The sequence below is a fragment of the Pseudopipra pipra genome, chromosome W (assembly GCF_036250125.1).
Source record: "Pseudopipra pipra isolate bDixPip1 chromosome W, bDixPip1.hap1, whole genome shotgun sequence".
Classification (NCBI taxonomy): domain Eukaryota; kingdom Metazoa; phylum Chordata; class Aves; order Passeriformes; family Pipridae; genus Pseudopipra; species Pseudopipra pipra.
Genome location: NC_087580.1, coordinates 41,964,185 through 41,986,811, shown reverse-complemented (window position 1 = coordinate 41,986,811; position 22,627 = coordinate 41,964,185). Strand labels below are relative to the sequence as shown.

The window sequence follows — 22,627 nt, the reverse complement described above, 5'->3', positions numbered from 1 at the left end:
TTTTTTTTTTTTTTTCCAGTGTGGTTAAAGGGCACTTTGTGAGAAGGTGTTAACAATCCTAGACGACCTATGGTACAAGGTTCCCCTGTTATCCCTTTGGGAATTCCTGGTCAGGCTTTGTCTCCACATATGAGAAACAGACCAGAGGGCAATTTTCTTGCAACAAATCCCAACTGCCTATATATTGCCGCATAACTGTAGAAAATGACTTCGTCAGGGGTCTGAGGCTGCTATAAGGCTGGCCTCACTGTCATTTAACAGAACTCCTACCAGACAGGTAGGAAAAGGCTGCTCGGGCCATGCAAGCAAGGCACAAAAGGTGGTTTGATTCAAGGCCTTCATTAAGGTGACCCAGACATTGCACTCCTTCTTATGGACTAATGAATGATAAGAAATTTGGCTGTGGAACCCAGCTAAAGCAGTTAGCATTTCATATATGTTTGTCAGACACCACTCAAAGTAATGAGATTGTACAGGTACAGCAATGTGAGCTGGATCTCTGCCAGTACTCTCTATGCATCTTCCTCTAGTCTTAATGGTGATTTGAGCTATGTGCTCAAACAATCCAGGAGCAGGTTTTTGACAAAAGGAACTCTGTGATATGCAAAAATGAAAAATTAGACAATTTGACAATGATCAATGTGTGAAACAAATTTAGAATGTAAAGCTTGCTCTACTTGTTGGATGGTTCAAACTGCTCTGTTAGTCAGTTCTCTCAGTCTGTTCCCTCAGTTCCTGAAAATTGTCAGAATGTTTGAGCAGGTCAAATAGAGGTGCCAGTTGGGTGTTTGGCAATTTCAAGTACGATGTAATCTAATTTAAAGACTTTAATAGCTACTGTATGTCAGTAAGAGTTTTAACATTAATACCCAATTGAACTGGTTGAGGAATGACTGCTTTTTGTGTACGTGAACCCTAAATATTTCCAGGGTACCTCTCACTGCACCATGTCAGGAGAAACTACTAGGCCAAAGAATTGTAGACTCTTTCTGGTTTCAGTGTCCAACACACCCAGCTGATCCTCAGTGGCTAGAGTCGGCAGAAATATCATTTATATAATGACAACAAAAGACAGTCAGAAAATTGCATTAGTACAGAAAATAATGTTGGAATCATAAATGACTGACAAATTATAGAAAAGCTCTTCATTCCATGGGAGAGGGTTTTCTGTGGATAACGCTCGAAAGGTTCTGCACGAATAATAGATGGAACTGAAAATGCAAATTTTTCTCTATTACTGGGGTCTAACTGGATTGTGAAAAAAACAACTTGTCAAATTAATAATAACAATGGGTTATTCAGCACAGAAGGGGTCAATAAACCAATGCTTACATGGTAACCATGACTGCACCAACTCGTCTGAGATCATACAACAGTCGTCATTTCACAGATTTTTTCTTCAGCACAAAGACGGGGTAATTAAAGGATTCTGAGATGGTTCAATGTAATCAAGCTGCTCTTTAACAAGCTGTTGCAGGGCCAACAGCTGTTCTCTAGGTAGGAGCCATTGCTTAAGTCACACAGAAAACTCTGAGCAGTACCTCCTGGTCTCACAACCCAAACCCCTGGCATGACTACAGAAGTTTGTTTGTTTGGACAATTAACAGCAAGCTTTGATTATCACAAAGAGTACAGGTTAGGTGTGGATGCTGGGCAGAAATCAGCAGTGATCAAAAAACTTGTGGTGCATCAGTAGAACCAAATTTCTCATTTCGACACTCACGAAACTCTGCTTGGGGAACATAACTCACAAAAAGTATAAGGTGGGCTATTTGTGTCTCTTTTAGAAATTATCAGTGGTGGATAAGGTATGAAAACTACAGTAACACGAACAAAAGGTCTTGCAAATGTGCCATTAGAACAACCGATTAACAAGGCACTTAACTTGTGTTGTCTTCGTACAATCCTAAACATCCACTAGTCAAATTATGCAAGCAATACATCTGGTAGGAAACAAGCAGTAGTCACAAGTAGTGAGGCTATTTTGCTGAGAACACAGCTGCAATGGGCAGGGCATGTCCCAAGGATGAAGGACCAGCTGCCTCTCCAAGATCATGCTTTACAATGAATATTGCCACCAGCTGTTGCATGGGAGGGGTTTTTAAGAGAATATATAAGGACTCTTTAAAACAACACTTCAGCTCTGGCACACTGATCAACATAACTGGTCTGCTCTGGCCTCCAGCCAGGAGGCCTGAAGACACACTATCCACAACACTGCAGATGCCCTTGAAAAGGCACGCAGGATGGCCTTGACAGTCTGCAAGGGTCTCCCTGCAACGGGCTGAACAAGCAAGGCAGCAACATAGACAATTCCTGATTTAAACCCTGGACAACACAGAAAAGCTCAAACGACCCTCACTACTGCCATAGCAGATGCAAATGCAATTATTTGATGGTCTAAGGACCCCACCCCGGCACTAGCCTGCATCATTGCATCAAGGATAGTACTTTTTGACAGTCTGTATTGGAATTATCTCTGGTTAATTGTGTAACTAGCAGCTTCTATAACTGAGTGTCAAAAGTTTGTTTCTCTACAGCATCTTGCAGCTCTTCCACAAATTGTAAGAATGGTTCCCGGGTACCCTGATGCATGGTTGTGCACCATGCTCTGGGCTCTGCCAACTCTGCAGTCCGCACTAATGCTTGCTGGCTTATGGTTTTTACTTGCTCCAAAACTAGCAGTCTCCTGTGCAGCTCACACAGCTAAGGAACAACACCAGTGGAAAAACTCCACCTGAGATTCAACCTCCACAATCTTCATACAGGGTTGAAATAGAACACCAAATTTCTGTAAGAATCTCTTATTCAACCTCAGTGCTAACATCTTCTTAAAATCTCGACACCAACGGAAAGTATTTTTAAGTTTACACAGTTACACATTCATGTAGCTTTTCTCTTTCACACAGTTTTTTCCAGTCACACTTAGGTGGCCACCTCAGACACTCGACAGTCACACACACATTTCAAGTAGTCATCGGCTGTGCACTTCTTATTACTTTCATAATTCAAAGGAAATTTATGGCGTAGCCGCCAACAGCAATCTGCAAATCCTGCATAACTCTCCATGCAAAAGACGAATACAGCAAGAAAATACAGGATATTATCTTGGAAATCTTCAACCCTTCTCATAGAGCAATGATACTCTGTCATAAAGGCAATAGAACTACTTCTGCAGGGGGCAAGACTACCCCCTTCGTCTCATCATTCCGTCTGCAAATTTTCTACCCGCACCCTGCCCCCAGGGGAAACAGCCAAATTTCATGTAAAAGATGCGAAATGGTGAACTATAGGAGATTCCTAACAACCTTCTGCAACATGCAAAAAGCTAAACATGTACGTTACCTCATTTTTAATCTTGCTTCAAGGGATTCTTTCATCAGTCTCCCTTTCTGTTTTTGAAGAAAATGTTTGAGAATGTCATGAGCACGCTCAACAACACTTTAGCTTGTGGGAGAAATGAGGGTTGCCTGTAACATGTGTAACACCTATTGCTGTAAAAACGCTGCAATCTTATTTGATTTATAAGTTGGGGTAATGTCAATTTTAAGTTGTCTTTCCCTTTTTCCATCTTGCCCCCCCCCCCCGTTCCCTGTTTCTCTTGAACACTGCTCCCCCACCCCCCGCAGCCGGAGGATGAAGGAGGGGAGGAGAGGACGGGTTCACTCAGAGAAAATCAACAGAAGGAACTAGCAACCTAATCACGGAGTCTGCTTAAGAAAAGACAAAAACATAGGAGAGGGAGAAATAGCTGCAAATAGGCACGTTTCAGAGGGGGGGGTGGTTGGTGTAATGAGGAAAAAAGACAAACAGCTTCCCCCCTCCCCCGACTGCACCCCCCCGAAGCCGTTGCTACTGTCATCAACTCGCCGCTCTAGGGAGAGAAGGGGTACCAGGGGAAAAAACACTCGCTGCGAAGAAAGGGAGGGGAACCTCCCCCGTCCCACCGCTTGGGACCATGGCTGTCGGCAGTGCGGGGGATAAGGTCCCCCCCCACCGCTGCCCGGGGAGCCACCGGCACACATGAGCGGACGCACCGCTCCGAGTCAGGGCTGCCACAGCCACAGCGATCCCGTCGGCCCCTGGCAGCACACCGGCTGGGGCCGGGCACGGCACCGCAATCACGCACGGAGCCACTGCTGCCGCTGCCCACCGCACCGGCACCCAAGGCTGTGGGCGCTGCCGTCACAGCCGCGCCGCGGCCGCCACTGCCCACCGGGCACAAATGGACTCGGTGGTACTGGACCCAGGCCGGCGCCATTCTGCAGGCACTTGGAGCAGGCAGACCTGACATGGCAGCACAGCTCTGCAGCACTGCTCAGACAAGAAGCAGAAAGCTTCTTAAGGTGGAAATCAGTCACAGCGTTCATAAGGTCGTCTCCCGGTCCATCAGCAGCACCTCCACACCGTAGCCGCTGTCCCCGATCATCTTGGACATGTACTGCCGAATCGCTAGCACCACGTTCATCTTGGTGGGGCTGCTTGGCTGCTCGCGGTTCCACTCTGTGACCTCTGGTCCCACATCGGCTCCCTGCGGCTCCGCTCGACTCTTCTTTTGTATGATTTCTCTGTATGATGGCATCTAATAGCATCCCAATGTCTTCCACATCAACCGCAGCAGGCAAAACAGAACTTTCCAGACGATAAACACATGCCTTTCGTTTGCACTTATGGTCTGCCCCCATAGTGACTAGAAAAAAGTTCTCAAGAGCTTTACCTGCCTTCCAAGCACCAGCTACACTTGCATTGAGGAGGCGCAGGAGGGGGACGCAGGGAGTGTGCAGGGATATTGGCAAAAGGCACTTAACTCACAGGCTTATGATCAGAAAGTTCTGTCTTGTCTTTACCAGTCTGTGCTTTAATGTCTTTTACTGTTTCATATAACAATCGCCAAGTTGTAAGGAAGGAAGCAGCAACTCTCTCTCTCTTAGAGGCAGCAGTAAAGAGCTTATCACTAATTTCTTTCCAAGCAGAGAGACTAAAAGCAGTAATAGTGTCCACTTCATATCCCTGGCCCTTGCACCAAAGTAGTATCTTTCGCAAAGCCAGTTGTTTAACTTCTTCCCCGTTTAAGCAGGATAGACTTCCACATAGATACAACACTAGATTCCTCTTTGCTTAAGAGTTGTCCCCATGTTCTCAGTGGCTCACCTCTCCAGGTGTCTTGGTTCTAGGCTAGCCGGGCAACTTCTCAGTTGCTCTCAATGCTTCACCTAGCTCCGTTCCCGCGGAAACCTCCCGCCGCCCGATCGGCTTCTCTGCCGTCCGATATCCACGCAGATGCAGTACCGTGTCGGAGTCACCAGATGTCGCTGTTGGAACGGACCGCGACACAAAATATCCAGCAAGAAAGTTTATTGGAAAGAAAAGGAAGCAGCAGCAGCCCGGAGCTGCAGTTTACAGCTCTTCAAACACAGTTCTTTAGGCATATGTATATTACATAGATAGGTCAATTCAAATACACAAACTAGAATTTTCACAGCTGATAGGTGGACCCTTTCAGTCCTACTTTCTAACAGTCCCTCTGCACATCTGTTCTTGTTTTCTTCTCATGTTTATATTTTTCTCAGCCACTTTGTTCAAAATAAGTTGTTGTTCTCATGGGACAGTGTCCTTGTTCTCACGGGACAGCTTTCTCTTGATGTTTTTCTCCTCTCTCAGAGTGCATCAACATGTGGTCAGGACCAATGCCTCCATTTTCAATAAGCAGGATTCCCCACAGTTGAGCTCTTGATGAAGCTCTTCCCACACTCCCCACACTTGTAGGGCCTCTCCCGCTGTGGATGCGCTGGTGGGTGACGAGGTGGGAGTTCTGCTTGAAGCCTTTCCCGCAGTGGGGGCAGCGGAAGGGCCTCTCATCCGTGTGCGTCCGCTAGTGCACGAGGAAATCTGAGCTGGTCTGAAACCTCTTCCCACATTCCAAGCACTTGTAGGGTCGTTCCCCAGTATGGATAAGCTGGTGTCGGATCAGGCTGGAGCTCTCCCTGAAGCTCTTCCCACATTCCCCACATATGTAGGGCCGTTCCCCAGTGTGGATGTGCTGGTGGGTGAGGAGCTTTGAGCTGTCCCTAAAGCTCTTCCCACATTCCCTACACGTGTAGGGCCGCACCCCAGTGTGGATCACCTGGTGTTTGCGGAGCGTGGATAAGTCACTGAAGCTCTTCCCACATTCCCCACACATGTAGGGCCGTTCCCCACTGTGGATGCGCTGGTGTCTGCGGAGGTTGGAGCTGTTCCTGAAACACTTCCCACATTCCCCACACAGGTAGGGCCGTTCCCCACTGTGGATGTGATGGTGCTTGAGGAGGTCGGAGCTCTTCCTGAAGCTCTTCCCACATTCCAAACACCTGAAGGGCTTCTGCCTGCTGGAAGGCTGCTCAGGGACCACCAGCTCAGAGCTCCCCCTCAAGCTCCGGCTGCCTTCCCGGCACAGGCTGGCTCTTTCCTCCTCAGAGCACCCTGGGATGGCTTTGGAGAACCTCCTGCGGGGGGATCTCCGGCCCTTTTCCTCCCCGCTGCCTTCCTGCGCCGGGGAGCCCTTCAAAACGGCCTCTCCCACCAGGGTCTCACGGGGGGATTTGTCCTCCGGGCTCTCCGTCCTCAGCTCGGGGCCTGGGGCAGGAAGCAAGAAGGACAGGCAGGGGATTTGCCTCCGGCCCACAGGGAAGGCCAAGGACATCCCCCCAACTCCGGCCCCGGCAGGACGGCGGCGCCAGCGGGGTTGTCCTGCAGCCGGGGCCATGCTCGGCTGACAGAGCCAGCACAACACCTGCCCAAAGGGACACTGACTTCCTCCTCACCTGCCTGGGGGGCCCAAGGCATCTTCCTCGCAGCCTCCTCCTCCATCCGCCCAAGCTTTGGGAAGGACAAATCCTGATGGGGGGAAAACAAGGGCTGAGCTTGTTGGCTTGGGGGTTCCTCCTGCCCAAGTCCATCTCTAGAACACATCGGGCATCCTGTGTCCATAAAAACCTCCAAAACACCAAGATTCAGCCCAGAAAAACCCAAACCACCCAGATTCGGGCAAAAAACCCTCTCAGAAATAGCAAGATGAAGCCCCCCCTCAAACTGCAAAAAGTTGAGATTCAGGAAAAAAATACTCCAAAATATGAAAATTCTGCCTAAAAAAACGCTCCCAGGAGTTCCCCCATTGTGGTCTGCCCCCTCTGGGGTTCAGAGGGTCTCCCCTGTCTGGAATGCTGGGGGTCCCACTTTGTGATGCTGGGAGTGTTGGGGGTCCAAAGGGTCCCTTCTCCTCTGACTCTCGCCTTCCAAGTGCCGTGTTCCCAGACATTCCCCCTCTCTGGGTTCTGTACATTGCTGTCCCGAGGATACCAGGGGTCACCACTGTCCTACTGTGCTGCTCTGAACCAGCAGAGCAGTTGGAGAACAGATGGTGGTAAAGTGTGGTCAGTGCCAAGTGCTTTAGGGCTCTTTGGCCCAAAGAAATGTCTCTGCCCTGAGAATAGGGCTGGCAAGTGGGAAGCTGCTCCAGGGCTCTGCAAGAGGCCTCGTGCTCTGCTCGGCCCCAGCACTGGCTGGTCCCAACACCCCCGGCTGCCCCCGGCCCTGGGCAGCTCTGCTGCCACAGGCTGTGCCCTCACCGTGGCCCTGCAATGGCCCTGCCTGTCCCTCACCCGTGGCCCTGCCCGTGGCCCTGTCCCTTGGCTCTCTCTCTGCCAGCTCAGTGTGGGGCACACGGGCTGGGGGTCCCTCCCAAGCCCCCCGGGCAGCCAGCGTTGGCTGGGGGGATGTGAGGGCTGGGCCTGCTCAGCACAGCCCCGGCCTTGTGCCCAGTGCCTCTTTCCTGACCCACACAAGACCTTCCCGGCCCCCCCAGGGCTCCCCTGCTGCTGCCTCTGCTCCTGGCCCTGCCTTTGCTGCTCCCTTGGCTGGGGCAGCGGCTGCAGGGGGGGGATGGCAGCAGCTTCAGCTCCACGGCACTTCCTGGGGGGAGCTCAGCCCAGGGGGACAGGCAGGGACCTGATGGGGATGGACAGGGGCCCAGCAGGGACAGACAGGGCCTGCAGGGGAAGGCACAGGGACAACCTGGCCCCACACACTGACACCGCTGTCTCTGCTCCTCCTTGCAGGCTCCGTGGCCAGGCACAGTTTGTGTTCCTGGGTGCCCACCATCTCAGCACTTGGAGCTGCTCAAATCAGCGCCTGCAGCTCTGCAGCAAAGCCCCAGCTCACCTGGCACACAGGGGATGGACACAGCACCTTCTCGGGGATGGGCATTCACAGCTTTGCCTCTCTTCCCACCACGGGGCTCTCCTTCCTCAGCAGCACCTCTGCCTTGCACTTATTCTCAGCCTCACCTCAGGGACAGCTCTGGGCTCACCTCCAAGCCACTTCTCAGCCTCACCTCAGGGCTTGGGCTCAAGGACAGGAACCTGCAGGGAGGGGACATCAGGTGCAAGCTCAGGGCTGCCTGCTTGCACTGGCCTCTGGGCTTCCTTCTCCTTCTGTAACCAGCCCAGAACTCAGCCTGCTTTTCTAACACCACACATTTACAGACTAACCTTGGAGATAGATATGGACAGGCATCTCTATCACCCTGGGGATAGAGCCTCAAGAATGTGCTGCCATAGGAATGGGAATCACAGAATCACAGAATCACTCGGGTTGGAAAAGACCTCTGAGATCATCAAGTCCAACCCTGGATCCAACCCCGCCGTGCTTCCCAGACCATGGCACTGATGCCACATCCACTCTCACCTTCAACACCTCCAGGGACGCTGACTCCACCCCCTCCCTGCCCAGCCCATTCCAAGGCCTGATTACTCTCTCAGCAAAAAATTGCTTCCTAATATCCAACCTAAACCTCCCCTAGCACAGCTCAAGACCCAGCCCTCTTGTCCTACTGCTGCTTCCTGGCAGAACAGCCCCAGCCCCACCTGGCTACAACCTCCTGGCAGGGACTTGCAGAGAGTGATGATTCATCCTGGGGACCTGAGGGAGCCTCTGCAATCCCATCCATGGGGCACAATCTACTGTCCAGAGCTTGACTCACTGGGGAAGATTTGAAGGGATCTGGAGGGGGTTGGATGGGGATTTGGGGGGTTTTGGGTCCATTTGGGGGAGTTAAAACATGTTTGGGGGGCATTGGGGCATCAAAGGGATCTGGGGGGGGGAGGTGATTAAAGGAAAAATGGAGGTTGGGGACACTTAGGGGGGTTAAAGGGGCCTGGGGGAGAGAGGAGGGGCTGCACCAAGAGCAGGTGAGTCCTGAGACACCTCCTGGTGTCCCCAAGACCCTCTTGGTGTCCTCAGCTTGCCCCTTGAAACCTCGAGACCCCCCTGGTGTCTCTAATGTCCCCAAGGCCTCTCCATGGCTCCAATTCCCCCCTTGGCACCCCCAGTTCTTCTGTCCACAAACCTCACCCCACTGTCCCCAAACCGCATCCCTGATGTCCCCAATTCTCCATCTCGCCCAAGGAGTTCCCCTGGACCCTCTGATCAAAAAAACGCCCCCCCCCAACTCACAGCATGGCCAAGGGCATCTGGGGACACACTGGGGACAGCTGGGGGGCTTTGGGGGGCACTGGGGGATTACTGGAGGGTACTGGGACACATTGGGGGGAACCAGGGAGCACTGGGAGGGACTGGGGGGTTACTAAGGGACACTGGGAGGGACTGGGAGGGACTGGAGAGTTACTGGGGGATTACCAGGACACACAAGAGGGACACAGGCAGGTTACTGGGCCATACTGGGGGTTACTGGGTGCTCACTGCAGGATCACTGGGCCATACTGGGGGGCAGTGGGAGGTCACTGGGACACACTGGCTGGTCACTGAGAGGGTTACTGGGCCATAATGAGGGTCACTGGGAGGGCATTGGGATATACTGGGGGTACTGGGATTCCCTTACCTGGATGTGGTACATCTCCCCCCCTCGATTTTGGGGGGCATCTCTAGGACCCCTCCCCTTGGGGCTGGGGGACCCCCTGAACCCACTGCTGGGCTTTAGGGAACTCCCCAAAATCCCCTCAAAACCCTGAAATCCCCCCCTTGACTCATTGAAACCTACTCAGGAATCCCTAAAATGCCCTCAAAGACCTCATCCCTCCCCAGCACCCCCTAAACCCTCTCAGTAACCCGCAAAACCCACCTGGGATCCCCCAAGCCCATTAAAGGCCCCCCCAGTCTCTCTCAAACACCCTCAAAATCGCCTGAGACACCTTAAACCCCCTAGAACCCCCAAAACTGCCTAAAAGGTCCCGCAAAGCCCTCCAGGACCCCCACACTTCCTCACAGACCCCTAAAGCCCACCTGGGACCCCCCAAATCTCCTCAGAAACCAAAACCCCCTCGGAGACTCCCAAACCCCTTCAGGGACCTTCAACCTGCTCCCTGAGTCCCCTCAGGACACCGAACCCCCTCAGGGACCCCTCACAACGTCTCCGGGAACCCCCGAACCCCCCAGCCTTTCCACCCACACCCGCGCTCCCCGCAGCCCCCGAGGGGATCCCCAGACCCCGCTCTCGCCGCCCCCCCCGCCAGCACGCGCAGCTCACCGAAGCACCCGCCGCCACCACGGATTTCCGGAAGCCAACATGGCGCTGGCTCTGCGCGCGCACCGCCTTTACTGACCCGCCCCGCAGCCAATCAGCGCGCGGCCACGGCCCCTGCCCGCCTTCTGCCACACACCCGCTTTAGCGGTGCATTGTGGGAGTTGTAAGTCCTTGCGGCAAAGGAGGGTAGGACTTTTTGGTTTTTTGTTTTTCTGTCTTTATTTCATCCTTTTTCCTTCTTTTCTTTTCTTTCTTTTTTCTTTTTTCTTTATTCCCCGCCTTTTCTTGCGTCCGCTCACATGCAAAGGGCCGCTATGATCCGCCGCAAGGACTACAACTCCCACAGTAAACTGCGCAAGGCGCAGGCATAGCGGCTGGTGTGCGGGGGCGAGGCCGCGCGCTGATTGGGTGCGGTGGTCTTTTCTAAAAGCGGTGCGCGCGCAGAACGCCGCGTTGGCTTCCGGAATCGGTGATGGCGCCGGGGCCTTCAGTTCGCTGTAAGATCTGGCGGTGACTGTGGCGAGAGCGGGACTCTGGGGATCCCCTCCGGGGCTGCGGGGAGCGCGGCTTTGGGTGGAAAGGCTGGAGGGCTCGGGAGGGTTTAGCGCGGGGGTTCGGGGGTTTCCGAGGATGTTGTGAGGGGTCCCTGGGGGGGTTCGGTATCCTGAGGAGACTCAGAGGGGAAGCTGAAGGTCCCTGAAGAGGTTTTGCGGTCTCTGAGGGGTTTGGTTTCTGAGGAGATTTGGAGGATCCTAGGTGGGCTTTGGGGGTCTATGAGGAGGTTTGGGGGTCCTGGGGGTCTATGAGGAGATTTGGGGGTCCTGGGGGATTTGCGGGACCTTTTAGGCAGTTTTGAGGTCTCAAGTCGTTTAAAGAGTCCCAGATGGTTTTGAGGGTCCCTGAGGGAGATTGAAGGGTCCCTGAATGAGCTTGTGGCAGTCCCAGGTGGGTTTTGTGGGTTACTGAGAGGGTTTAGGGGGTGCTGGGGAGGGATGAGGTCTTTGAGGGCATTTTAGGGATTCCTGAGTAGGTTTCAATGAGTCAAGGGGGGGATTTCAGGGTTTTGAGGGGATTTTGGGGAGTTCCCTAAAGCCCAGCAGTGGGTTCAGCGGGATCTCCCAGCCCCCAGGGGAGAGGTGCTAGGGAATCCCCCCAAAGTCTGGGGGGGAGATGTACCACATCCAGGTAAGGGGATCCCAGTGCCCCCAGTATATCCCAATGACCTCCCAGTGACTCTCAGTATGGCCCAGTGATCCTCCAGTGAGCACCCAGTAACCCCCAGTATGGCCCAGTAACCTGCCAGTGTCCCCCCTGTGTGTCCTGGTAATCCCCCAGTAACTCCCCAGTTCTCTGCCAGTGCCCCCCAGTGTGCCCCAGTTCACCTCCAGTCCCTCACAGTCCCTCCCAGTGTCCCTCAGTAACCCCCCAGTCCCTCCCAGTGCCCCCTGGTTCCCCCCAGTGTGTCCCAGTATCCCCCAGTAATCACCCAGTGCCCCACAAAGCCCCCCAAATGTCTCCAACATGTCCCCAGATGCCCTTGGCCTTTCTGTGAACATAGGGGGGGGGGGTTTGTGGTCAGAGGGTTCAGGGGGGCTCCTGGGGTGAGATGGAGGGTTGGGGACATCAGGGATGGGGTTTGGGGACAGTGGAATTGGGGGTGCCAAGGGGGGAATTGTGGCCATGGAGAGGCCCTGGAGACATTGGAGACACCAGGGGGGTCTTGAGGTGTCAAGGAAAGAACTGGGGACACCAAGAAGGTCTTGGGGACACCAGGGGGGGTCCTCAGGGCTCAGATGTTCATGATGGAGCTCCTCCTCTTCCCCCTCAGGCCCTTTTAACCCTCTCCAAATGTCTCTTAGCCTCCATTTTCCCTTTAATCCCCTCCCCCAACAGATCCCTTTGATGCCCCAATGTCCCCAAAACCCTTTTTAACTCCCCCAAATACACCCAAAGACACCAAATCCCCATCCAACCCCCCCAGATCCCTTGAAATCTCTTCCAGCCCCTCTCTCAAATCCATTCCAACCCCTCCCCAAGAGGAATCACCTGGCATCCTGGGGCAGGAACACAGTGGGCTGTACTGGGGGCACTGGGCTGTACTGGGAGGGCACTGGGGGGGCCTCAGGTGTCCCAGAACAAGGTGGCCCAGCTCCAGGAGAGATCCGGGGAGCAGTGAGGAGGTGCTGGTCTGTCCTGGTCTGTCCTGGTCTGTCCTGGTCTTTACCCCCAATCCCCAAAGCCCCTCCCCAGCTGCCTAAGGACTCTCCTGGACCCCAAAGCCCCCCAGGCCCCTGAGTTGGTCCTGCTGCCCCTTGAGCATCTGCAGCTGCTGCAGAACCAGGCATTTCTTTGCTCCCCACAGGGTCTTTCCCACACCCAGAATGGAATCTGGAGGCAGCAGGATGTGCACAGGGCTCCCATTTCCTACAGTGCAAAGGGGCTGCAGGGAGTGATTCCCCAACTCTTGCAAATCTGCCAAAACCTGCAGGGCACAGAAGGGGGAGCTTCAGGAATTTACTGGCATTGGGAGTGGAGCTCACAGGGTATTGGAGGAACATATCCCTCAAATACAATCTCTCTGCATACACAATATCTGTCTGGACAGACAGATAAAGCAATAATCAGATACATTCTGTATCATATATATGGCACATATTCTATAGAGTCCATCCTTGGGTGTTGTATGATAGATCTATAAGATATTACAAATAATAAGCAATAATAAGGCAAGTGTCCTCCTTAGGGACACACTTCAGAAGGGACCTTGCACTTGACCTCCCCCCCTCTTCAGCTTCGAGCCACCGAGTGCCACAGAGGGGGACAGAGCTCCTGTGGAACATTCTATTCCAGTGACACAGAGCAAGGAATAAACCCAAACTCCTGCCTGGGTTTGTTCCCTGGGGGTCTCTGCAGCAGCAAGCACAGCCCCACACTGACTGCTCTGGGCTGTGCAGGCATTTGTGGTTCTGCCTGTCTCACACACACACAAAAGTCTGGTGTAGTGCTGCCCTCAGGAAACACCCCCACCCTTGGTCCAGCTAAAGCCGTGGAATTTGTCTTTGTTTCCCTTGGGTTCAGGGTCAGGCTGTGCCTGTGTCCAGCCCAGAGGCTCAGAAAAGCATTTCTCCCATCCCACTGCAATCTGCTGCTGCAGACAGGACCCAGGCACTGGTGGCACTGGGAGTGAACAGCAGAGTGTTTCCAGGGGCTCTCTGAAGGAACACAAGTGTCCAAAGAAACCAGCACAAGTGTCCACAAAAGTCCCAGTCCTTCATCCCTGAATGAGCTTGTTCAGCCCAGGAAAAACTGTCTAAGTTTTATTTCCATGGAAGGAGGTTTTTCCCATGTTAATACCGGTTTAGTTCCAAACCAATTTCTTCATTTCCTCCTCCCAATTTCCCTGAAGGACACTGACAGGGGCCATGGACACTGACAGGGATCACAGAGTTTGTCCCTTGGCCATACAGCTCCTGCCGTTTGGCAGCACAGGAGAGGTTAATTAGAGCCCAGGCTCCAGTCCCAGGGCGCCCCTTGAAGACGAGCTTGAAATCAAATGACTTTCCTGCTGGAGGGTAAAATGCAGTCGCCATCACCTTTTTTTGGCCTGAATCTTCATATTTTGGAGTATTTTTTAGCTGAATCTCAACTTTTTGCAGTTTGGGGGACGAGGATCTTCTTGCTATTTCTGAGACTTTTTTTTCCTGAATCTTGGTTGTTTGGGTTTTTCTGGGCTGAATCTTGGTGTTTTGGAGGTTTTTATGGTCACAGGATGCCCGGAGAGTTCTAGAGATGGACTTGGGCAGGAGGAACCCCCAAGCCAACACGCTCAGCCCTTGTTTTCCCCCCATCAGGATTTGTCCTTCCCAAAGCTTGGGCGGATGGAGGAGGAGGCTGCGAGGAAGAGGAAGATGCCTTGGGCCCCCCAGGCAGGTGAGGAGGAAGTCAGTGTCCCTTTGGGCGGGTGTTGTGCTGGCTCTGTCAGCCGAGCATGGCCCCGGCTGCAGGACAACCCCGCTGGCGCCGCCGTCCTGCCGGGGCCGGAGTTGGGGGGATGTCCTTGGCCTTCCCTGTGGGCCGGAGGCAAATCCCCTCCCTGTCCTTCTTGCTTCCTGCCCCAGGCCCCGAGCTGAGGACGGAGAGCCCAGAGGACAAATCCCCCCGTGAGACCCTGGTGGGAGAGGCTGTTTTGAAGGGCTCCCCGGCGCAGGAAGGCAGCGGGGAGGAAAAGGGCCGGAGATCCCCCCGCAGGAGGTTCTCCAAAGCCATCCCAGGGTGCTCTGAGGAGGAAAGAGCCAGCCTGTGCCGGGAAGGTGGCAGGAGCTTGAGCAGGAACTCCAAGGTCGTGGTCCCAAGGCAACATCCCACTAGAAAGAAGCCCTTCAGGTGCTTGGAATGTGGGAAGAGTTTCAGGAACAGCTTCCACCTGATCCGGCACCAGCAGATCCACACAGGGAAATGGCCCTACATGTGTAGGGAATGTGGGAAGAGCTTCAGAGACAGCTCTGATCTCCTCAGCCACCAGCGCACCCACAGTGGAGAATGGCCCTACACATGTGAGGAGTGTGGGAAGAGCTTCAGTGACAGCTCCCACCTCCGCACCCACCAGCACATCCACACTGGGGAACAGCCCTACACGTGTGGGGAATGTGGGAAGAGCTTCAGGCAGAGCTCCACCCTCCGCTCCCACCAGCGCATCCACACTGGAGAACGGCCCTACAAGTGCTTGGAATGTGGGAAGAGGTTTAGCACCAGCTCCAATCTCTGCACGCATGAGCGGACACACACGGATGAGAGGCCCTTCCGCTGCACCGACTGCGGGAAGGGCTTCAACGAGAACTCCACCCTCGTCCGGCACCGGCGCATCCACACCGGGGAAAGGCCCTACACTTGTAGGGAGTGTGGGAAGAGCTTTACCCAGAGCTCTACTTTGACCTCACACCAACAGACCCACCTGTGAGGGAAGCCCTTCCAGTGCCAATATATTCTGTGAGTGCAGGGCTTGAGGTGTGTGGGATTGTGTGGACACAGAGAAAGAACTAACATTCAGAAACATATCTGCTTCTCTGACTTAATTAATATATCCCACAGTTTGACGCATTAATAATATCCATAGCAATTGTGATTTGACAATATATTGTGACCTGCATATGCACATATGAGCATAAGGACATAGGAAATAGGTGTTGTAGTTTCTGCAGTTCTTGTGTTATGGGTGAGGGTAGAGAGGATTTGAGATAAAAATTGTCTGAACATTTTGAGAGTGCAGAGACATCTGTCTGACCATCACTAGGTATGCTTTGATTTTAAGGTAGAGCATGTTAAAGAGTGCAATAACTTAAAGCCAGCTGGAGTCTTGAATTTTTGCTTTTTCAGCAATAACAATAGCACTAATAATTACTAATATTTAATGAACTAACATGCAATAAATGTATCTGCTCATTTTGACATAAATGTCAGTTTAATAATTTTAAATGAATCAGTGCACTTGTAACACGAAATCTTCCTCAACCTCTGATTAAAATGTAACGTTGACAAAAGGATTATAGAGGGGACTTAATTTTACTGACTGTTTTAACAGTTGTCACAGCTGTTGGAAGAAGGAAAGGCAATTGAAACACTCCAAAAAAGGGGTGGGGGGCAGAACGAGAGTAGTTTAATAAATGTAAACATGGTCTCTGAATGCCAAACATAAAAAATTGAGCAGATTTGTAACTCCACAAACCTGCTGCACACTATGTACTTTTGCCTTTTGTGGCTCACTGTGTTTCATTCATTTGAACACTGAGCAGTTTCCCTACTTTCTCCATTTAAAAATGTGCAACAGCATTTAAATGTGGAACAAATTCAACTGTTCATGTGCCTGGGGTTTCATCTCAGAATGCACCTGATAGAATACTCAGCTGACAGGAAATAAAGGTTGTGTAGAATGGCTGTAACATTTCAAAATGGACACAGGTGTCACATCCTGTGAGTGCTTCAGTGCAGTGATGGTTGGTGTACATATTTTATGCTTTTCTAACCGTTCTCATGTTGTGATGTGGGAATGGTGTGTGGAGTTCCCCTGCGAGTCTGTCTGGTTTATGTCTGTGCAGGGATGAACAGGAGTGTGTGTGTAGATTCCCATGCCTGTGTGTTTGTGTGTGTGCAGGGGGATTCTGTGCTAAACTCATTGAGCTACGAGGTGCACAAAGGACCCCCTTGCTTTCTAAATTCCTTCTCAGAGAGGAGCCTGGGGGTGGCTGGATTCAATCTCAGACTCAGATTTTGGTTTCAATTGAAGGAATTATAGAGGTGTGATTCAATCACATTGTCCTGCAGGTTTTAGTGATGGCAAATCAGAAATATTTCTATAAAAACAATGATTTATTATGACAAATGAACAAAAAATTGATCAGAAAAGTGAACAGATGAAAGACCTTAAAGAGAATTATTTACTTCAAATTATAAAAGCCAAAAACCTCTAGTAGTATAGTGTAAGATAGGACAGTGGAGTCTACCAAAGTAACTCTATTAAAACAATTGGATCAAAGCCAGCAAAAAGAAACAATCCTGAAGCAGAGATTGAGGTAACTCAACCCACAATGACAGGGAGTAGTTCTCTCTCTTTCACTTAATCCCTGGGCAGTGACCATGAAGAGCTGTCCCTGCTTCATGGCAGAAGCTCCACACACTTCAAGGAAGTCTGTGGAGGAATCTGCCACATGACAGTTGGACGGGGCTTTTATAGTTACCAAGGGTTTGACTGCCAGACATATTTGCAGGCCAGGGAGCAGCTTATCTGTCAAATCCTGCTTCAGAAAGCAGGATGTGTGTTTGAAGTTTCATGAAGCATTTTGGGTTTAGCATGATTCAGAATTAAAAACAGCACCTTGACACCAGCAGTAACTCATCACAGAGAGCTTGCATTGTTTGCATTCTCTGACTATTTTTAGGTATTATCAAAGCAGAGCATCTTGCCAGAAACAGCCCCTTGATTCCATGAGGTTGCAAAAACTCTCAGGGTTCCTTTTGTTCCATGAGGACCTGCAGTGTCACAAAACCTCCTTGATTCCAGGATGTTCAAAAACATCCCAGGGTTCCCTTGGCTCCAAGAGGCTCCCCAATGTCCCACCGGCCCCTGGATTCCAGGAGGCCCTGCAGTGTCCCAATGGCCACTCGGTTCCATGAGCCACAGCGGCTGCCGCCGGCGTCTGTGCCCGGAGCCGCCGCTCCCACGGGGCTGCCGCACTCACCGCCGGGGTTGCCGCTCGCGCAGCCGCCGCTCTGCCCCGGCTGCACCGGGACCCGGCACCGCCTCGGGCCTGCGCTGCCGCCTCAGCGGCCACAGGGACACAGGGATGGGGGACCTTTGCTCTGCCACTGATGGGGCCTGGCTTTGTTCTGCTTGGGTCTGGGCTTTAGGAAAATTGCCGTTCATTTTCATGCTCCACTGGAACACCTCCTGAATTCCAAAGGTTTCCTAATCCAGGGGAGGGGTTTCTATGGCATCGGAGGTGCCGCCCCTCGGGACACATTGTCAATAAACCATCCAGCTGATTTGGATGGGTGTAAGAGCTCAGGAACACAGGATAAGGAGTCATCCCTTGAAAACCTTGGAATATTCCCTACCTGAATCCTAACCCAAAGAGAAGAGTTTGGATCCAATTCCCAAATAGTTTGGAAACTCCAGTCATTCCTGACACCAGGATGGAAATTCAACAGATAACTAAAGCCAGTCCCCTTGGGAGCCCACAACCAGCGGGGCTGAGGGAGGCCCTGGCAGCTCCCCAGCACCTCCCTCTCAGTGGGACAGCTCTGGCAGCCTCTCCCACCTCGGGAACCCTCCAGTTTCCAACACTCCAAAGAGCGGCGCTGATGCCCAGGACAATTCTGATCCCCCTCAACAAACACTCCTCCAGCTGTGACCCTGGTCTGTTGGGAAACACAAAGGGATTTGGGGGAGTGTTTCTCTGACAACCAGGAGAATTTGGGAGAGGGACCTTTCCACACCCAGCTCTTGATGTGTCCACACATCTCTGCCTGTGTGTGGGTGTGAATTGACTGTGGTGGGAATGTTGTTGTTGTGAATCTATAATTCAGTCACTGTTAAAATTGTAGCAAATGCTATTGGATCACTTGATAACTGTTCAATTGGTCAATGATTAAGTGCTACTAATCTCTTATGCCCCTTATCTTTGGATCCAAATCCTTTCAGCCCTGACCCTCTTGTATCCCAAGGCTCTGTGTAAATCATTCCTTTTCATCAAAAAATATATATTTTTTGTGATGTCCACTTTAAAATCTTCCTCCTTAGCTAAATTACAAAACAACTCCAATTAGCTCTAGAAGTCTTGAAGACTCGAAGACAATTAAAGGAAGGGAAATAATTTGTTTTTCAGTGTTTTAATGGGTCCCACAGTGTGTCTGGAGCTGCATCAGCTGTCAGTCCAAGATGGGGCATGTCAGAACTGGTGAGGTTGGGGGGTGAGGAGCAAGGTTGACTATACAGGGTCAGTGTGGATCTCCTGAGGAGACACTCAGCATCAAGATCACTTGGAGAACACCTCTATCACCTCTGAACTACAAAATTATCCATAATTGAATTAGTACAAAAAAAGTACAAATTTTGAAGACTTGTTTTGAAATTGCCTTGAAGACAATTTAAGGAAACAAAGAGATCCTGAGGGATTTCTGGAATTTAATGAGCTCACGGCATTTTTGCAGCCCAGCCCATGATCCTTGCGGTGCTGAGCGAAGATTGAAGCAGCTGCTCGAGAAGTCAGAAGCCCAACTCCAAGTGCCTTGAAGCATTGCTGGGCCCCACTGAGGGCAGGCACTGCCAAAGCCTCCCCAGGGACTCCTTGGAGCAACTCCTTGGAGGCCAGGAGTGCAGGCAGACAAAGGCTCTGGGCAGGCCCCTGCAATGCTGAGCAAAGCCTGCCTTGGTTTTGTGGAGCACAAAGGCCAAGGCCTGAGCCCCAGGCCCTGGCCCAGCAGATCCTGTCCCTCCCGGCTGGCTCAGGGCTGTTTGGGGGGCACTGGGATGGGAGGGGGAGGAACAACCAAGGCCCAAAACTGGGCAACCCCTGCCAGGCTCCTGAGGGAGGGGCGAGGCAGAAACCAAGTGCAGAACCTGCCAGGCAAGTTGGTTGTGGGGGCCTGAGTGGCAGAGGCAGCTGCCAGAGGCAAGGGGACAAAGGCCTGGGTGCCTTTGGGCCTTGCAGCCCTGCCAGAGCCCTTGGCCATCTCTCCTGCAGGCTGTCCTGCCCTGGCCCTGCTGCTGCTCTGGCCTTGCAGGCTGCACACACCCCTCCTGCTTTCCCACCCCCCTCCCAGCAGCATTTCTAGACCCTCCCTGATGTCTCTGCACCAGCTCTGGCCGTTGCCATGTGCACTTGGCCTTCTTAACTTGGATCCTGAGCCCCTGTGCCACAGGACATCCCTCCCAGAGCCCAGGCCCTTCTCCTGGGGGTCACTGCAGAGCTGAGCAGATCCAGGTCACCTCCCATTCCTCTGCCAACCCCCTGGGCCTGCTCTGGGCCCTGCAGGTCCTTGCCCTGCTCCCAAGGGCTGTGGGGGTACTTAATGGTCAGGGCTTGGAGTTTGGAGCTTAGGGTGGGGATCAGGCAGAACTTTGGGAGGTTTGTTGTTCTGCTGGCAGTGTCTGGTTTATGATTAGGGGAAGAGCTTTTTGGGCTGCGTCAGGATTAGCGCTTGGCTTTTCATACTGGTAATACAGGTTTGGGAATGTGGTGGGCACTGGAGTACAAATAAGAGTCTGGAGTTCTGGTTTTGACCTTTTTCTGGCTTGGAATTAGAGCAGTGGATTGCTTTCCATGGGAGGGGCAGCACTTTTGGGGAGTGTTGGGGCTTGAGTTTACAAAGTGCATAAAGGTCCATCAGGAGTGTTTGCACAGTCAGTGTTTCAACACCCTCAGGATTAACTGAACCTGCTTTTACCTCATCAAAATCTTTCGTCTCTCTTGGCCAAGCTCCTCTTTCCTTCCCCAATTATCTTATCCCTTTTGTCCCAGTTTCCCCTAACCCTCTTCAGATCTTTCATCAGGATGGGCTCAGCTTTGTGATGATGCTGTGCATCTTCATGGATCAATTCCACTGTGGCCTGACACACAGCAGGACAGTGACTGAGCTGCCAGAGCACTCAGGCCTTGGGCACGGACAGGAAAGGAGAGGGTGGGAGTGCAAAGAGAGCAGCTCTGAACAGACCCAGTTCTGGGGCTCCCTGGCAGTGCTGGGACTCTTTTCCCCTCCACATCTGCAAACATGGAAATGTCCTCCAGCTTCAGGGGAGGTCTTGGAGGAAGGATCAGGGAAAAAGAATTTATGTCCTTTCTTACGCTCAGAGATTGTGATTCCTCATGTACAAACTAACACAGGGAGGATGTTTGACAAATACCTTGCTGCACAAGATTTTATTTTGTTTAAATGCACACAGAGCATGATTCCTGATTAGTACATTTTGGTGGTAAAAAAAAAGAGGTAGAGAGTGAATTATATGGGATGAAGAATAAAATTTCAGTGTTAATGACATGAAGAGAGGGAAAAAACATGAAAGCCCCCCCCCAAAAAAAACTACCAAAATTTTAGAAAGCAGGCTGAGCCCAAAATGTGTTACACAATGAGTGTTCTGCAGAAGAAAAGAGGCTATTTATTGCTTCTTAAAAAAACATCCAGTCATCATTTTCCTTATGGCATCCTTGAGCTCCTGGTTCCTGAGGCTGTAGATGAGGGGGTTCAGTGCTGGAGGCACCACCGAATACAGAACTGACAGTGCCAGATCCAGAGATGGGGAGGAGACGGAGGGGGGCTTCAAGTAGGCAAACATGACAGTGCTGACAAACAGGGAGACCACGGCCAGGTGAGGGAGGCACGTGGAAAAAGCTTTGTGCCGTCCCTGCTCAGAGGGAATCCTCAGCACAGCCCTGAAGATCTGCACATAGGAGAAAACAATGAAAACAAAACCACCAAATGCTAAACAGACACTAACCCCAATGAGCCCAATTTCCCTGCGGTAGCCTGAGTGTGAGCAGGAGAGCTTGAGGATGTGTGGGAGTTCACAGAAGAACTGGCCCAAGGCATTGCCCTGGCACAGGGGCAGGGAAAATGTATTGGCTGTGTGCAGCAGAGAACTGAGAAACCCAGTGGCCCAGGCAGCTGCTGCCATGTGGGCACAAGCTCTGCTGCCCAGGATGGTCCCGTAGTGCAGGGGTTTGCAGATGGCAACGTAGCGGTCGTAGCACATGATGGTGAGGAGGAAATACTCTGCTGAGATGAAGAACAGAAAAAAAAAGAGCTGTGCAGCACATCCCATGTAAGAGATGGTAGTGGTGTCCCAGAGGGAATTGTGCATGGCTTTGGGGACAGTGGTGCAGATGCAGCCCAGGTCTGTGAGGGAGAGGTTGAGCAGGAAGAAGCCCATGGGGGTGTGCAGGTGGTGGTCACAGGATACAGCGCTGAGGATGAGGCCGTTGGCCAGGAGGGCAGTCAGGGAGATGGCCAGGAAGAGCCAGAAGTGCAGGAGCTGCAGCTCCCGCCTGTCTGCAAATGCCAGGAGGAGGAACTGGGTGAGGGAACTGATGTTGCACATTCGCTGCCTCTTGGTGTGGGGCACTATCCAAAGAGGAAATATCGGTGATATGTTAGCAAAGAACTTCCTGAGAAAAACCAAAGCCATTTCCCAATACCCCCCTCCCTGCTACACTCCCCCACCTGTTTTCCTTTTCTCGGAGTCTCTCCTTCAGCTCCATGGCTGGAGCCCTGGCTGGGGCTCACTACATCTTCCGTGAGGAGCAGACCTTCTGCCCACTGGCTGTGAGGGGTCAGTCCTGCTCTGCACTGGTGGGGTCATGGGCATGGTGGGCACAGGGGCCTGTCCTGGTGTTCAGCTGTGTCAGATGAAACTACTTCCAATGCCAAAGGGCTTCTCAGCATCCACACTCCCAGTTTATGAGAAAAACCAGGACAGCAGAAGGCAGTGTCACAGATTTGTTTTGTTTACCTTGTTTTTTTTTTCCCAATTCCCTCATCTCTCCTGAGGAGTGTTCCTGGATGTCAGAACCCCTCAGCACTTCTGATGCACTCAGGGAAAACAGAGCAGGTCCTGCCAGGCAG

At 52.1% G+C, this 22,627-nt stretch overlaps 3 protein-coding genes across 3 annotated transcripts in view; 1 reads left to right on the top strand and 2 right to left on the bottom strand.

Moving 5' to 3' along the window:
- Nucleotides 1-15,473, top strand: part of LOC135405050 (zinc finger protein 502-like) — a gene marked incomplete at its 5' end in the record, with an annotated part of 51,403 nt that extends 35,930 nt beyond the window's left edge. The window contains one exon of the mRNA XM_064639769.1: nt 14,957-15,473. Within this exon, the coding sequence (XP_064495839.1) occupies nt 14,957-15,473 (517 nt within the window). The remainder of the gene's footprint in view (nt 1-14,956) is intronic.
- LOC135405511 (zinc finger protein 239-like) lies at nt 5,842-7,015 on the bottom strand. The gene has a single exon (XM_064640215.1). It carries the CDS (start codon nt 6,740-6,742, stop codon nt 5,873-5,875), a length of 870 nt encoding a protein of 289 aa, XP_064496285.1. The 5' UTR covers nt 6,743-7,015; the 3' UTR covers nt 5,842-5,872.
- A 5,691-nt stretch (nt 15,474-21,164) lies between the features above and the next one.
- On the bottom strand, nt 21,165-22,103 carry LOC135405049 (olfactory receptor 14J1-like). The gene has a single exon (XM_064639768.1). It carries the CDS (start codon nt 22,101-22,103, stop codon nt 21,165-21,167), a length of 939 nt encoding a protein of 312 aa, XP_064495838.1.
- Nucleotides 22,104-22,627: the final 524 nt, after the last annotated feature.